Raw genomic sequence first — 16,122 nt, 5'->3', positions numbered from 1 at the left:
ATGGAGTAAGAAGTCCAGAGATATTAAGGGACAGACCACGATGTGAATTGGTGGCAAGAGTTGCAACACCATCACAATGATGTGAAAGGAGCAATGGGTGGAAGGTAAAGCCAGGCACGAGGAAACGTGGTATGCCCCTGGGCAGAGTTTCAATAAAGTTGACAAAACCATCCAAAATAAGCTAAATGGACGTAAAAAGGCCCATTTACAAGTGAACGGATAACCTGGAGAGAAATGATAGCTGAGTGTACAATGTCAACATTGGGAGGGACGAGTTGTATGAAAGGATTGTCAGTTAGTCCCAGCAGGTGTTGGACAGAAAGGTCAACAAGATGGCAGGATGGGTAGTTCACGTTGTTGTACATAAGGAATGACAAATGCATCAATGGGCTGTTCAGAAGATACTGTGAACCACCGGGGAAGATTGTGGACTTATTTTAAGCAGCAGTGAATCCAGGGTTCGTGACAAAATATCCAAGAAGGCAGGGGAGGGCAAGAGGAAAAGCAGAACAAAATAAATGAAAATAGAAGTTAGGGGCTCAAATGCAGGACAACAGCCAAACACGTGGCTGGAACGGACAGTGGGAATATTCAAGTCTCGTGGATGTGGTGACATAGCAATTACGACACATATATCCTGACAGCAAATAGAAGAGGGGAGATAATATCCTGACAGCAAATAGAAGAGGGGAGATAATAGGAGGGAGTCCAGAGATAAAGCCAGAATTTGTGGAATAAAGTTGATACAGGCAAGGGGGGCTGAACATGGAACACCAATGAATTGTTGTCCAAGTTGTAAAAAAATATATTTTTATTAAGGTATTTGAAATTTAAAAAAAATTAACATAGACAATGACATCAGCATGGTATAATAAACATCCCCCCCCCCCTATCAACCTTCACACACCCTAACCATAAAACACCAATCCGGCCCTCCCCCCCCCGGAATACTGCATCTGCTGACATTTTAATTTTCCCCGAGAAAGTCGACGAACGGCTGCCACCTCCGGGTGAACCAGACCATTGACCCTCTTAAGGCGAACTTTATTTTCTCGAGATTGAGAAACCCAGTCATGTCACTAAACCCAGGTCTCTACACTCGGGCTTCGAGTCCTCCACATTAATGAGATCCGTCCCCGGGCTACCAGGGAGGCAAAGGCCAAGACGTCGGCCTCTTTCGCCCCCTGAACTCCCGGCTCTTCCGACACTCCAAAGATCGCCACCTCCGGTCTTGGCACCACCTGTGTTTTTAGCACCATGGACATTGCCTTAGCAAAACTCTCCAAGCTTCAGGTATGCCCAAAACATGTGGACATGATTTGCTGGGCTTCTCGTGCACCTCGCACACCTATCTTCTACCCCCAAAAATCTGCTCATCCTTGCCGCTGTCATGTGTGCCCGGTGGACTACCTTAAATTGTATCAGGCTGAGCCTAGCACATGATGAGGTATCAACCCTGCTTAGGGCATCCGCCCATAGACCCGCCTCTATCTCTCCTCCTAGCTCGTCCTTAATCTCCTCCACCGGAGTTTCCACCGCCTCAGAAAGCTGCTGGTAAATATCTGAAACCTTTCCCTCTCCCACCCAGGTACTGGAGACTACTCTATCCTGCATCCCCTGTGGCGGCAGCAGAGGAAAGGCCACCACCTGTTTTCTCAGGAAGTCTCACACCTGCAAATACCTAAACCCGTTCCCTGCTGGAAATTCAAATTTATCCTCCAAGGCTTTCAAGCTGGGAAAGCTCCCATCTATAAATAGATCCCCCATCTATAAATAGATCCCCCATCTATAAATAGATCCCCCATCTATAAATAGATCCCCCATCTATAAATAGATCCCCCATCCTTCTAATTCCTGCCCTTTGCCAACTCCGGAACCCACCATCTAGCCTACCCAGTACAAACCGATGATTATTATAAATCGGGGTCCAAACCGATGCTCCCTCCACTCTCTTATATCTCCTCCATTGCCCCCAGATCCTCAGAGCCGCCACCACCACTGGACTTGTGGAGTATTGGGCAGGAGAGAATGGAAGAGGTGCCGTTATCAGTGCTCCCAAACTGGTATCTTTGCATGACGCCGCCTCCATCAGCTCCCATGCTGACCCCTTCCCCACTTCCTAATCATGGCTATACTAGCCGCCCAGTAGTAATTGCAGAAGTTCGCCAGCGCCAACCCACGCTCCCCCCGACTGCGCTCCAGCAACACTTTCTTCACTGGTGGGGTTTTACCCGCCCACACAAAGCCCGAAATAACCTCATTCACCCGCTTGAAAAAGGCCTTTGGGATGAAGATGGGGACGCACTGAAAGACAAAACAGAAATCTGGGGAGGACCGTCGTTTTCATGGTCTGTACCCTCCCCGCGGGAGCATGTTCATCTCTTAAAGTCCCCTTCCATTTGTTCTACCAACCGGGACATGTTTAACTTGTGCAGGGCATCCCATTCCCAGGTCACCTGGATTCCCAGGTATCGAAAGCTCTTCCCTACCATTCGAAGCGGCAGCTCTCCCAGTCTCTTCTCCTGTCCTCTTGCCTGGATCGCGAACATCTCACTTTTCCCCCATGTTCAATTTATACCCCGGAACATTGCCCCAGGATTCGCATTACTTCCCCCACCCCCTCCCAACGGGTCTGAAATATACAAGAGCAGGTCATCTGCGTAAAGCGAGACCCGGTGCTTCACCCGCACCCCGAACGAGCCCTTTCCAGTTCCTAGAGGCTCTTAACACTATGGCCAATGGCTCTATGACAGTAACGGGGAGGGCAACCTTGCCTCGTCCCTCGGTGTAGTTTAAAGTATCCCGACCTCAGCCGGTTCGTACGCACGCTCGCTACTGGGGCCTGATAGAGTAACCGCACCCAGTCAATAAAGCCCTCACCAAATCCAAACCTTGCCAGCACCTCCCACAGGTAATTCCACTCCACCCGATTAAAAGCCTCCTCCGCATCCATCGCTACCACCACCTCCACCTGAGGGCATCATAATAACATTTAAAAGCCTTCAAACATTGGCCTCGAGTTGCCTGACCTTTACAAATCCCGTCTGGTCTTCCCCCATCACCCCCGGGACACAGTCCTCCATCCTTGTGGCCAGTATCTTAGCCAGCAGTTTGGCGCCCACATTCATTAGAGAAATTGGCCTGTATGACCCGCATTGCTCCGGATCCTTCTCCCGTTTCAGGATCAATGAAATCAAGGCCTGCGACATTGTTGGGACTCCCTTCTCTTTTGCTTCATTAAATGTCCTCACCAGCAGTGGGCTTAATATCTGTGAAAATTTCTTATAGAATTCCACCAGGTAGCTGTCAGGCCCCGGGGCCTTGCCCGACTGCATGCCCTCCAGCCCCTTGATTATTTCCTCAATCTCAATTGGGGCAACTGTTGTCCAAGTTCCGCAACTGGTGTGGCAGGCAAGTGAGGTCCAGAAGCTATATCAGCTGCAGAATAATGAAGGAATTATTTCCTGTATTACGATCCCAACATTGGCTAGAATACGGAACATAAACCCCAAAATGTTAATTTTCATTTTTTAAGACGGAGGATAGGATACCTCGCTCGCAAAATAAGCATATGGTATATTAAATCAAACTACATTATTAACAGTATTAAAATATATTGAACATCACACTAGAAAATAGCTTACAATTATCCATTAAACAACACTAATCAATACAATAACCTTAACTGCTATCTTTATTTCCACTCAATCAACAAAATTATCTCGGACCCCAATCCACTTTTAAATACAGTTTGTTCTTTAGCAGCCCATGCTGCTCAGGAATGCTTGCTGTATGGAGATGTATGGAATACAACACTTTGATCTGAGGTCTTTTGAGTCTGCTTGAAAGGAAGAGAACTGACACCCTGTCAGAATAATGCAGAATCTCGGGCTGTATTTCTTCAGAAACTGCTTCTCAGCTCATCTTCCACCCCACAGTCTGACTCGGAGCCTCAACACCTAACTGCTTCAGCCATTGGTTCCTCCCATTAACTATATCATCTTACTAAACGGAACAGTGTCTCTAATTAACTGCTCTGCAGGGAACCCTCTCAATATAAACAAAAAAACATTACCCCAAACATGCTTTAATTGCACTTCTAGCTCCCAAAAAGCCTAGCTGTCTTGTAAACCAGGGTTTTTAAAAGCACTATTGCAGCAGTCATATGCATACTATCCCATGCTTTTAACCCTTACTGCACCAATTACATACAATATAAAAACCTAAAAGTCCTATCTTCATCACACCTGACAGAATAATGATTCAGAAAAGAAAACAGTAACGTGGTGTCAAACTTGCAGATCACCACAAGATTCAGAAGCGGCAGGAAGTCCTGGCAAATGAAACTCTGGCCAGGAAGCTGACTGTACCTGTAAAACCCCAATTGAACTAACAAGCCAGTCACAGGCTCAGCAGGAAACAGTAGCAGAGAAGAAAGAGCAATAAACTGATCAAAAGCTACCTTTAAAATAATCAACTGAACCACAGATTATATCCCCAGTGTAGAAACAGTCTTGATGCTCAGAATGTCCAAGAATTTGGATGCCAAACTTGAGAAGTCATCCAGTGCTCACCAAGTTTTTTTTTTGGGGGGGGGGGGGGGGGTGCACTCTGTATAGTGGCAAGGCAATTGCTCCACTCTGAAAATAAACAAGTCAACTTCCAAATACCTTTCGCAAGCACGTCTAGCCTCAGCAGATTTGTCAAAGGTTAACAGCCAGGCCAGAACGAAAGGTTTGGAAAGTTAGTCTGTAAGTAGTAATACCTGCAGGGTAGATGGGCTACTAAAGAACAAACTTCAGCTTGAAAAGTACATAACAAACTAGCACGTAGTACTCTCCTAATCACTTTTGCTCTCTTATATAATTCAAAAAGCATGTTAAATGTTCCAATTATATTTGTATCAAATACGTTCAGCATTCCTTCTGAAGCAACACCATGCCCATATATCTCATACGGTATTGCTTGCAGTGCACTGGAAGATACAAAAGAAAATTAGTGATGTGAGAATAGACTACAGGTTAAAAGAGAAAGTGCTTGCTCTGAAGCCTCCCAGAAAACGGGCATTGTTTTGGGTTACAAGAAAGCAAAGCTTTCTTCATTAGCCAGTGGTCAAATATACATCGATGGCAAAGGGGTGATAATTATTCATTAATAGTTACCTGGATTTGTTTCTCATGAACAGATAAAAGCATATTTATCTCTACAAACTAAAAATATTCCATGAGCAATTTCTTCCATTCTCCACTGTTTATGCTGAATTAGCCCATGTCAACTGGGCACTTCAATGGGTCTCAGGATTTGGCAGGGAAAAATTCAGAGAATACCAGGGGATGCCATCCCCTACAGAATTGTACTCTAGAGTCAGTTGACCTTTCAGACAGTATTCTTCTGATTTCATATTTTCCCCACGGGACAAGTCAGGTGAGGACATGGTCAGTTCATCTCGCAAATAGCCTCATGAGGCCCACAAAAAAAAGGTCCCCTTGGTGAGGTAGTATAGGGGCAGGCAGCAAAGAAAATCACATTTCAATAAAGCCAACAATTTCAGAAGAGAAAAAATAAGACCAACATCCCAGCAACTTCATGTGATATATTTGCGTGGCTTCGATGTTGTGGTTCACTTTTCCAAGGCCCAATGCTTAAAGCTATAACAACTCACACTAGGCACATAGACAGGAAAACTGCCCTAAAACAGGAGAATGCTATTCAGCCCCCTTGAAAAAGAGACTGGTGTAGATTTTTTGAAGTCCATATGATAAACAACCAAATACATCTGTACCACCTTTAACAGAATATAACTAGATTAGTCAGACAAGACCTACCCAGCCTTGTGTAGTTTCCCAATTTCTCCAGCCCTCCCTTCTTAAACAATGAAGTAATATTCATGTTTGATATTTTGTTATTTTCCTTCATTGTGGAAACAATCACATGTACTAAATTAATAAGTCAATTTCCTTATTGTCTACTATAGTCTCACCGGTATCTGTCCTTCCAGGGGATAATATTTACTCTCTTTTATGAGGTGTGCAAATCACCGGCAAGGCCAGCATTTCTTTCCCATCCCTAATTGCCCTTGGAGAAGGTGGTGGTGAGTCACCTTCTTGAACCCGGTGTGAACATTGAATTTCATAATTCATGTTTCTACGGTATATAAATGCTGGCAAGTAGAAACATCCGTTTGAAAAACAAGTAGAACGATCCTGAAGTGTAATTCAAATAGACCGGGGGTAATTATAGTTCAACTGGGGAGGCTGTGTTGCTGGAAAGGTGATTAAAGGTACTCATACCTAGGATAAAAATGGCTACTTTGGATTTTTCTGGAAGAGCCAGTTTGTCTCAAAACACCGGAGAAAATGCTTTGATATTGTAAATCGGTGAGGTTTTGAGTATTCATATAAATTCCACAGATCAAAGCAGCTAAAAGCAACTTGCAAAGATTGGGTTTCTTGATGGCCCGTTATCACAATTAGAGGTGTAAATTAGTCACATGGGTCACAGAATCAACAGGTTGTTTTGAGGGCAAAAGATACTTAGTTTACATTTTTGTTTGGAACATCCCAAAGCATGCAATGCTGCTATGTAAGTTTTGTGTGCGATTCCTCACAGTAAACAAGCAGTTTAGCTTGGGAGTTAGCTTGGAGACAGGTGGAGGGGGGGCGGGGGAGGAGTCTGCCAGGATCTGTGAAGCAAAAGCATAGTGAAGGGCTCTGAGAAACAAAAAGGGTCTTTTAGTTTTGAAAGTCACTAAATAAGAACATAAATGAAGTCCAGGCTTGAGCTGGGGAGTCAATAACCATGAGGTTAAAGGGTCAAGAGGGTCACCTTGCCAAATGCAAGTGGAAAGATCCCAAAAGAACTCGTACCTTGGAGAATAGTTGGAACATGGAGGCGAGATTAAGGTGAATTTCAGAAAGCTGTGGCATACACGGTTTTGTCCCAAAAGGAGAAGTGAATGAACACTCAAGATGTGCAAAGGAATTCCTGATTGGAATTAAAGGAGAAAAAGGGGACTGGATTTATAGACTTAGTCTTGACAAACTATTTAGTGTACTTGGTCTTTTAAAAACAAACAGTTAAGTTTGCTTTTGATTAAAATATGAAAACTTTGCGTAGTTCTTTCAGCTGATCACTATTTTCAAACTCATCTTAAACATTTAATGGGTTCCACGAAGACCACACAGTCCATCTGGTACATATAAGCAAGCATAGTTAGATTAAACATTTTACACTCTTGTCCACTCTTGTCCTCCACCCACCTTTTGCCTCATGGTCCAAGTTGCTACAGTCAGCAATCTGGCTGTTATTTCCTGTCTTCATCCTTATTCTGACAGTTACCAAGTAACAGTGCGTCTGTCGACCAAGATCAATTTCTGCAGATCGCTGCTCTCCATTTCAACAGGATTCTCCTTACTCTGTACCGTAATGAACACAGTGACATACAAACAAGACCTACAGCAATCTGTTCAGATACTGCTTTTGCTCTCACTATACATCAGAGTGTCTCCAACTAGCAGACTAGCTCAATAACTCCAAGCTAGAAAGTGACAGATCTACTGCAGTCATACCCAAACAATCTATACATCATCTAGCTCTCACATACTGCAGTGCAGACACATAGCCAGCGCTGCCATATTCTGGTCTATATGATTTACATCTACTAATTAGTCTGGTCAACAAGGAATAACCATTTTTACAAGGCAAACAGCCACTAGCACTGTTCTTCAATCAGGAGTCCTAATCTTCAGTGGACATGGGGAGGAAAAAATTGCATGCTTAAAAATTACCTGCATTTAAGCAACATCTTCAAAATAGGTGTACAGGAGGCATAACCCAAGAAATGGATGCTGAACCAAAGAATGTAATATTCAGTGGGACAAAGACATGGGGTATAGAGTATTGACAGAGAAGACCATGGGGCCTGTTGAACTGGCGCCACCATTCAATACAATCATGGCTAATTTTTGGCTTTCTAATTTCACTCGCCCGCCAGGTCCCCATAATCCTTGGTTCCGCGAGACATCAAAAATCGGTCACTGAGCATTAAATATAGTGAACAATAGTCAATGCTCTTGCTGTTCCTGCTTTCTAATCCTTTTGGTCCAGCAAGGTTCTAAACTGCAGAACAAAAAGTGGGGACAGAATGTTCTGAGTGAAATTCTGGCCTGTGTTGGTAGTAACTGAGCTCAGTCTTCGTAACAACTGGGGTACAAGTAAAGTACCTCAAATCTGGGACCCAAAGGACTGAGGTTGTGTCGGATTTTGGATATTTCAGGACTTACGGTAGGGTGGTTCAGCTCAAGCCAGGTCAGGTGGGGTCTCAAGGGTCGCCTGAAGTGCAGGAAAGAGCAGCACATGAAACAGGGAAGCTGGTAACTAGCCTGGAAACACACTTGCCAAAGCAAGCACCTAACTAAAAAGCCAAATTAAATTTTACTCACTCAAAAATTGATACACAGGTTATAAAAAATGTGCCTGGTTTTCGGAGAACTGAATTTGAAGTACTCTACCTGTACTATAAGGCTCAGTGCCTCTGGGCTAAGGAGGGCGGAATGCAGCCTAGACACTGACTTCTGATCACTATCCAGTGATTTTTGTTCAAAACTGATGCATGGATATCAGATGAGAATAAAATCACATGCAAATGGCTTGCAGGCACACAAAATGTAGCACTAGTCAATTTCCTTGAGCAAGAGGTTGGAACTAAAATGTAGATTCATTTCCAATTCCAATGACCTGAACAATCTATATTTGATGTGGAGATGCGGGCGTTGGACTGGGGTGAGCACAGTAAGAAGTTTTACAACACCAGGTTAAAGTCCAATAGGTTTGTTTCGATGTCACTAGTTTTCGGAGCGCTGCTCCTTCCTCAGATGAATGAAGAGGTATGTTCCAGAAACATATACATATATAAATATACATATATAAATATACATAGACAGATTCAAAGATGCCAGACAATGCTTGGAATGCAAACATTAGCAGGTGATTAAATCTTTACAGATCCAGAGATGGGGTAACCCCAGGTTAAAGAGGTGTGAATTGTGTCAAGTCAGGACAGTTGGTAGGATTTCGTAGGCCAGATGGTGGGGGATGAATGTAATGCGACATGAATCCCAGGTCCCGGTTGAAGCCGCACTCATGTGTGCGGAACTTGGCTATAAGCTTCTGCTCAGCGATTCTGCATTGTCGTGCGTCCTGAAGGCCGCCTTGGAGAACGCTTACCCGGAGATCAGAGGCTGAATGCCCTTGACTGCTGAAGTGTTCCCCGACTGGAAGGGAACATTCCTGCCTGGTGATTGTTGCGCGATGTCCGTTCATTCGTTGTCGCAGCATCTGCATGGTCTCGCCAATGTACCACGCTTCGGGACATCCTTTCCTGCAGGGTATGAGGTAGACAACGTTGGCCGAGTCACACGAGTATGTACCGCGTACCTTGTGGGTGGTGTTCTCACGTGTAATGGTGGTATCCATGTCGATGATCTGGCACGTCTTGCAGAGATTGCCATGACAGGGTTGTGTGGTGTCGTGGTCACTGTTCTGAAGACTGGGTAGTTTGCTGCAAACAATGGTTTGTTTGAGGTTGCGCGGTTGTTTGAAGGCAAGTAGTGGGGGTGTGGGGATGACCTTGGCAAGATGTTCATCTTCATCAATGACATGTTGAAGGCTGTGAAGAAGATGTCGTAGTTTCTCCGCTCCGGGAAAGTACTGGACAACGAAGGGTATTCTGTCGGTTGTGTCCCATATTTGTCTTCTGAGCAGGACGGTGCATTTTTTTTGCTGTGGCGCGTTGGAACTGTCGATCAATGAGTCGAGCGCCATATCCCGTTCGTACCAGGGCATCTTTCAACGTCTGTAGATGTCTGTTACGCTCCTCCTCGTCTGAGCAGATCCTGTGTATACGGGGAGCTTGTCCATAGGGGATGGCTTCTTTAATGTGTTTAGGGTGGAATCTATATTTGGACAGCATGCAATCATGTACGCAATCATGTGCACTCCATTGACATTAACCGTGGAGCACATCCAACGCATAGTACTGGAGTGAGCATTAGCTGATTTATTTCAGGGGAACGAGAAGATTTCTAATTATACTTAAAACATTAAATTACTTGAAATACTAAAATTCCTTTTATTAAATAGGTATGTTTAGGCTCCATGGAGAAGTAAAAATATTAATTCCAGAAGAAAAAAAATAACTCAAATATAGTTATATCAAATGAGGCACTCAAAATGTAGCACTAGTCAATTTTTGGTAGGACAAATTTGAATGCTGTTTACATGGTTAACAGTAGGATTCTGAAGAATGTGGAGGAGTAGAGAGATCTCGGAGTTCATGTCCATAGACCTCTGAAAGTTGGCACCTAAGTGGATAGAGCCGTGAAGAAAGCCTATAGTGTGTTAGCATTTATTAACAGGGGGATTGAGTTTAAGAGCCGTGAGGTTATGCTGCAACTGTACAAGACCTTGGTTAGACCACATTTGGAGTATTGTGTGCAATTAGGAAGGGTGTGGCAGCATTGGAAAGGCTGCAAAGGAGATTTACCAGGATGCTGCCTGGATTGGAGGGTGGGTCTTATGAGGAAAGGTTGAGGGAGCTAGGGCTTTTCTCATTGGAGCAAAGGAGGATGAGAGGTGACTTAATTGAGGTGTATAAGATGATGAGAGGGATAGATAGAGTGGACGTTCAGCGACTTTTTCCTCGGGTGGATGAAGCTGTTACAAGGGGGCACAACTATAAGGTTCATGGTGGAAGATATAGGAGGGATGTCAGAGGTAGGTTCTTTACTCTTGGGGCGTGGAACGTACTCCCAGCTGTGGTAGTGGAGACGGACATTTTTAGGAACTTTCAAGCGGTTATTGGATAGGCATATGGAGTGCACTAGAATGATTGGGAGTAGGTTGATTTGATCTTAGTCTCAGACTAGTTCGGCACAACATCCGTGGGCCGAAGGGGCTGTACTGTGCTGTACAGTTCTATAACCTTAATCATAAACTATCATTTTTGTCTCCGAATCATACAGCAAGGATACAACCCAAAGACCCCAACATGAACAAGAAGAAATACATGGTAGAAAAAGCAGCTGATCTTATAATCTCTCAGATGGTATGTCTGAGCTCATCTTCTACCATCCATTTATAGTTGAAGGATCGAAGCTGCAATATGTTAATAGAATTCCATCAAATTTCTGATTCAAGTCACATGTACTGAGACCAGTTTTCACCAGAAACTTCTTAAAAAGCAGGAAATTTAAACTATCCAGTAGGGAAATACCCATATTTACACTCCCACAAAGTAATTCCGAACAATGCGCATACAGTGGAAGTTTGTATGTGAAACATTTAGTGGAAAATGCAGAGACCAGCAAGTCATTGACATTTATTTTGCTTTAAGAGTTTGCCAGTTTACAGAGTGGACGCGTTCAACTACCAAAGCTGCAAGACCCACAAAAGAGGCCAAAATGACTCTCCCAATTTTAAACACACACCCAACTATAGTTAAGCAGTTAAGCACCAAAAACAGCAGACACCTGTGACACACTTCATAGTGTGCAGAATATACATGATTAAAAGTGAACATTACAATGTATATTCCACATTTACCTTTACAGTCATAGATCCATAGCTGGTATCAGTGAAGCATAAATTCCTGGATGTCTCCAGCCTGTGGCAGGTCAAACCGTAGTCTCAGGTAAAGCTGAGTGAACAGATCATTCACCAATATACTGCAATCTGATACCCCCAAATATTCATAAATTGTTGTGATGTGGAGATGCCAGCATTGGACTGGGGTGAGCACAGTAAAGTCTTACAACACCAGGTTAAAGTCCAACAGGTTTTTTTTCAAATCACTAGCTTACGGAGGAAAGGAGCAGTGCACTAGCTTTCGGAGGAAAGGAGCAGTCCTCCGAAAGCTAGTGATTTGAAAGAAACCTGTTTGGCTTTAACCTGATGTTGTAAGACTTCTTACCATAAACTGTTGGTAAGATTCTCCTCCATTATGATGGATAATTCGTATGCCACTATCCTGGTTTCCTATAGCATTTATTACCAATCCAAAAGGCTAATTTTGCATTACAACATTCCAATGAAGTAACTTGGGGTATTTAATTGTGTTTAAGGTGCTAAATAAATAGCTTGTCGTTATCCTTAATTGCCCTTGAGGTGGCAATGGTGGTCCATTAAACTGCTGCAGTCTGCACAGATAAGGTACTCGCACAGTACCATTAGGTAGTGAGTTCGGGGAATTTAACCAGTAATGCTGAAGGATTAGCTATATATTTTAAATCAGGATAGTGTGTTATTTGCAGCTGGTAGCACTCCCATGCATCTGCCATCCATGTCTTTTAGTTATGGAGGCTGCAATTTGTGAGGTATCTTCAAAGAATTGCTAATGTGCATTTTGTACATGGTATATGCTGCAAGACACAGAATTCCGCTGGTGGAGGAGTGATTGTTTAAGGAATGGAGTGTCAATCAAGTGTACTACTTTTCCTTGGATGGTGTTGAACTTCTTGAATGTTCTTGGAGCTGCATTCAAACGCAGAAGTGGGGAGCACTCCAGCACTAGCTAGCGTGATGGATGGTAGTGGAAAAAGGAGGAGTTACTTGTCACGGAATTCCAATCCCTTACCTGCTCTCATGGCCAGTGTGTATATTATGGCTAGTCCAGTTAGGTTTCTAGTCAGATTTAAGTCAAGGGCATCTAAGCGCTTGATTGCATCAATTTAATGAGCACCAGGGCTTAGGATCCAGGAGTAAATTTGAATCGTTGTTCCCATTGGTTTGTAATTTATTGAAAACCTTTACCCACCATCAATAACTCTCCCTAAAACCAGGTCCACAAAATTAAAAACAGCACAGACTGTCATATGATATAAGCGCGCACATACTCATGCAGTGATTTAGCAGTTACGCGGAATTACTCAACGGAAATTATTCCCGAAGAGCTGGAAAAGCATTGACCCAATGACAAATTTCCTGTCACCTTATTACGAATATGGAAACAACACCTGAGGAAGCCAAGTATTGAACCTCCAGCTTAAAACACCCATTATTGTATTGAAATGTTTTTTAAAAGAACATCAGCCGGGGGGGGGGGGGGGGGGGGAAGAGAGGAGATGAATATAAACACTTCACCAAAAAATGTGTTGCCTCTTGTCCCCCTCCAAAAGGACTGGGGTTTGAGTCACCCACCATTCGACCCGAACTCACAAAACGTCCAGAAGCAGCAGCACTCGCGTGGCTCAAGGGGAGCTGGTCACAATTAACCCAGGCTATTCAATACAACTTCACAATACAGTCAATGGGACTTTTCACCAAAGTTGGGGAGCTTCTTAATTAAAAAAATAACGTGGCCCACATTTCTATGCATATTATCCCGCAAGAAGCGAGTAACATCAAATTAAGTGGGAAATACCCGTGGATTATTATTGATAATTGATAGATTGCAATAAGAAAAAAAACTAAATGGAAACCACATTAAAATCTAAGTAAAGACGCCCGATGCTAGTTAATTAACGGGTAGAGATGTCCTCTCATCCGGACCCTCCGCCCGGTGCCAACTGTAGGCAAATCCCGGCAACAATAAACAGCCTGATCCTGGGAAAGTCTCTGAGACAAAGCGGCCCAAGGTCACCCCGAACTGCCGCCCAGCCCGGCCCTCCCGCCAGCAGGCAGCAGCCTCTCCCCGGGACAGAGCCCAGGCCGAGCTGCAGCTCCACAAAATGGCGACGCGGATCCCGGAGCCAGCGACTCCGGGAGCGATTCCCAACCAGCCCCGAAGGACGCAAGCCCGGCGGGGCCGGGAGACAGGCCGCCGCCTTCCCCAGACAAAGTGCCCCCTGGCCACGGGAGCCCGCGGAGCGGCCGCACTCACCACTTTTTCTCGCTGTCCTCCGCTTGCATCTCGGCGTATTGTCTCCTCAGCCCCGGGGCTGTCTCTCTGTCGCTTTCAACCTCAGGGGTAAAGGCGCGCGGAGCCCCGAACCGCACCAGGCCGCGATCGCTCTCACTCTTCTCGTTAGACTCGCTCAGGTAGCCGCCCGGACTATCACATCCAAGCGATTAAACTTCCACCACAACACAGTACGGCACCTCCAACTTGCGCTGCCGCTAGCACTAACTTTCTGTCGGCTGTTCGTCCCCCGTGCGTCATCGGCACGCACGCCCCCACTCGATTGCGTCATCGGCACGCACGCCCCACTCGATTGCGTCATCGGCACGCACGCCCCACTCGATTGCGTCATCGGCACGCACGCCCCACTCGATTGCGTCATCGGCACGCAAACCGACGTTGCCTACGTACGGGCCCCGCCCCCCCCCTCCTCGTGCTGGGAGTTTCCCCCAATATGCATTGTGTTTGGGGTGTTCAGGTTGAGTGGCACCGTACCACACTGGTTAGCACTGTTGCTTCACAGGGCCAGGGACCCGGGTTCGATTCCAGTCTTGGGTCACTGTCTGTGTGGAGTCTGCATGTTCTCCCTGTGCCTGCATGGGTTTCCTCTGGATGTTCCGGTTTCCTCTCACAGGTCCCGAAAGACGTGCTTGTTAGGTGAATTGGACACTCTTTGTACCGAACAGGCACTGGAGTGTGATGACTAGCGGATTTTTACAGTAACTTTGTTGCAGTGTTTTGTTATTAAATTTAGAGTACCCAATTCATCTTTTCCAATTAAGGGGCAATTTAATGTGGCCAATCCTCCTACCCTGCACAACTTTTGGGTTGTGGCGGCGAAACCCACGCAACATGGGGAGAATGCACAAACTCTACACCGACAGTGACCCAGAGCTGATATCGAACCTGGGACCTCGGCGCCATGAGGCACCAGTGCTAACCACTGCACCACCATGCTGTCTGCTTCATTGCAGTCTTAATGTAAGCCTACTTGTGACACTAATAAAGATTATTATGTTTATTCTCCCAGTGTCTGCGTGGGTTTCCTCCGGGTCCTCTGTTTTTTCTCCCACAGTCCATAGATGTGCGGATTAGGTGGGGTTATGGGGATACAGCGGGGAAGTGGGACTAGGTACGGCACTCTTTCGGTGAGTCATTGCAGAATAGCCTCCTTCTGCACTGCAGTGATTCTATACTCAGCATCTACGGCCAGAGAAACACATGAGAAGAATGCATTTTGATTTTGCAATGAAAGAATCACAATTACAATTTTACTTGATTGCAAATAGTTCTCATGCTTTGCATTGTCTTGCAACCCAAAGCAGGCACTTTTTTTTGTAAAAGGTGGCTTGCCCCAACACAACCCCACCCCCCCTAAGACAACTTGCACCCACTGAGCTCTGACCTTTGTTCTCCTATTAACTCATTCTACGATCTTTCCTTTTGCCACCATGAATACTCTTAGGTCATAGGGTGGTGCGGTGGGGCAGTGGTTAGCACTACTGCCTATGGCTCTGAGGACCCGGGTTTGATCCTGGCTCTGGGTCACTGGCCATGTGGAGTTTGCATATTCTCCCCGTGTCTGCATGGGTTTCACCCCCACAACCTAAAGATGTGCAGGTGGATTGACCTCACTAAATTGCCCCTTAACTGGAAAACAATAATTGGGTACTCTAAATTCATTAAACAAAGAATACTCTTAGGTCCTTCATGGCACCATTAGCCTTTGTCTTATGTCCATGACACCTTTGTCGATCTCTCCTTTACTCAGACATATCCCATCTGTTCTGCCCAACCCCTCCATCTATTTCTACCCCTCTTTCGTTCTGCAGAAGGATCATATGGACTCAAAATGTTAACTCTGTTTCTCTCTCCACAGATGTTGCAGGCCTGCTGAGTTTATCCATCATTCACAGTTTTGATCTTCTTGACCTTGGTCAGTTTGAAGAAATGGTTTTCTGGCGGCCTGGCGAATTTAGGTAACAATGTGAAGAACAATGCACTGCGTTAATTTCTAATAGAATATAATAATAGTCATAAATTTTAAAAATCTGGAAAATTGTGTGTGCAATCTACTTCTTATACTGATCAATATAAGTCTTGTACCTTGTGAGCCTCTGTCACAAAGCCAATAGTTAGAAGGAAAAAGGAACAGCACCTGGTGGGTGGTCAGGGCATCCAGGAATTTGACGACCAATGAATTTACTTTTGAAGTGCAAGCATTGCTC

General features: G+C 44.9%; 1 protein-coding gene and 1 long non-coding RNA gene across 4 annotated transcripts in view; one reads left to right on the top strand and one right to left on the bottom strand.

The window, feature by feature from the left end:
- The window catches only part of hif1aa (hypoxia inducible factor 1 subunit alpha a), a 91,372-nt gene extending 77,214 nt beyond the window's left edge, over positions 1-14,158 (bottom strand). For both annotated transcript variants that reach the window (XM_072491937.1, XM_072491945.1), the window contains exon 1: positions 13,877-14,158. In XM_072491937.1, the coding sequence (XP_072348038.1) occupies positions 13,877-13,905 (29 nt within the window). In that variant the 5' untranslated portion in view covers positions 13,906-14,158. The remainder of the gene's footprint in view (positions 1-13,876) is intronic.
- LOC140403795 (uncharacterized) overlaps positions 1-16,122 on the top strand; it is a 110,690-nt gene that overhangs the window by 57,391 nt on the left and 37,177 nt on the right. The window contains exons 3-4 of one of the 2 annotated variants that reach the window (XR_011938420.1): positions 11,022-11,104; positions 15,774-15,873. This is a non-coding gene — a long non-coding RNA (uncharacterized lncRNA). Of the gene's footprint in view, positions 1-11,021; positions 11,105-15,773; positions 15,944-16,122 lie in introns of those variants that run through there. The other variant, XR_011938418.1, reaches the window with a different exon arrangement.

This window comes from Scyliorhinus torazame, chromosome 2 (genome assembly GCF_047496885.1).
Source record: "Scyliorhinus torazame isolate Kashiwa2021f chromosome 2, sScyTor2.1, whole genome shotgun sequence".
In the NCBI taxonomy this organism is placed as follows: Eukaryota; Metazoa; Chordata; class Chondrichthyes; order Carcharhiniformes; family Scyliorhinidae; genus Scyliorhinus; species Scyliorhinus torazame.
The sequence above is the reverse complement of the archived record's forward strand: the minus strand, read 5'-3'. Positions and strand labels throughout refer to the sequence as shown.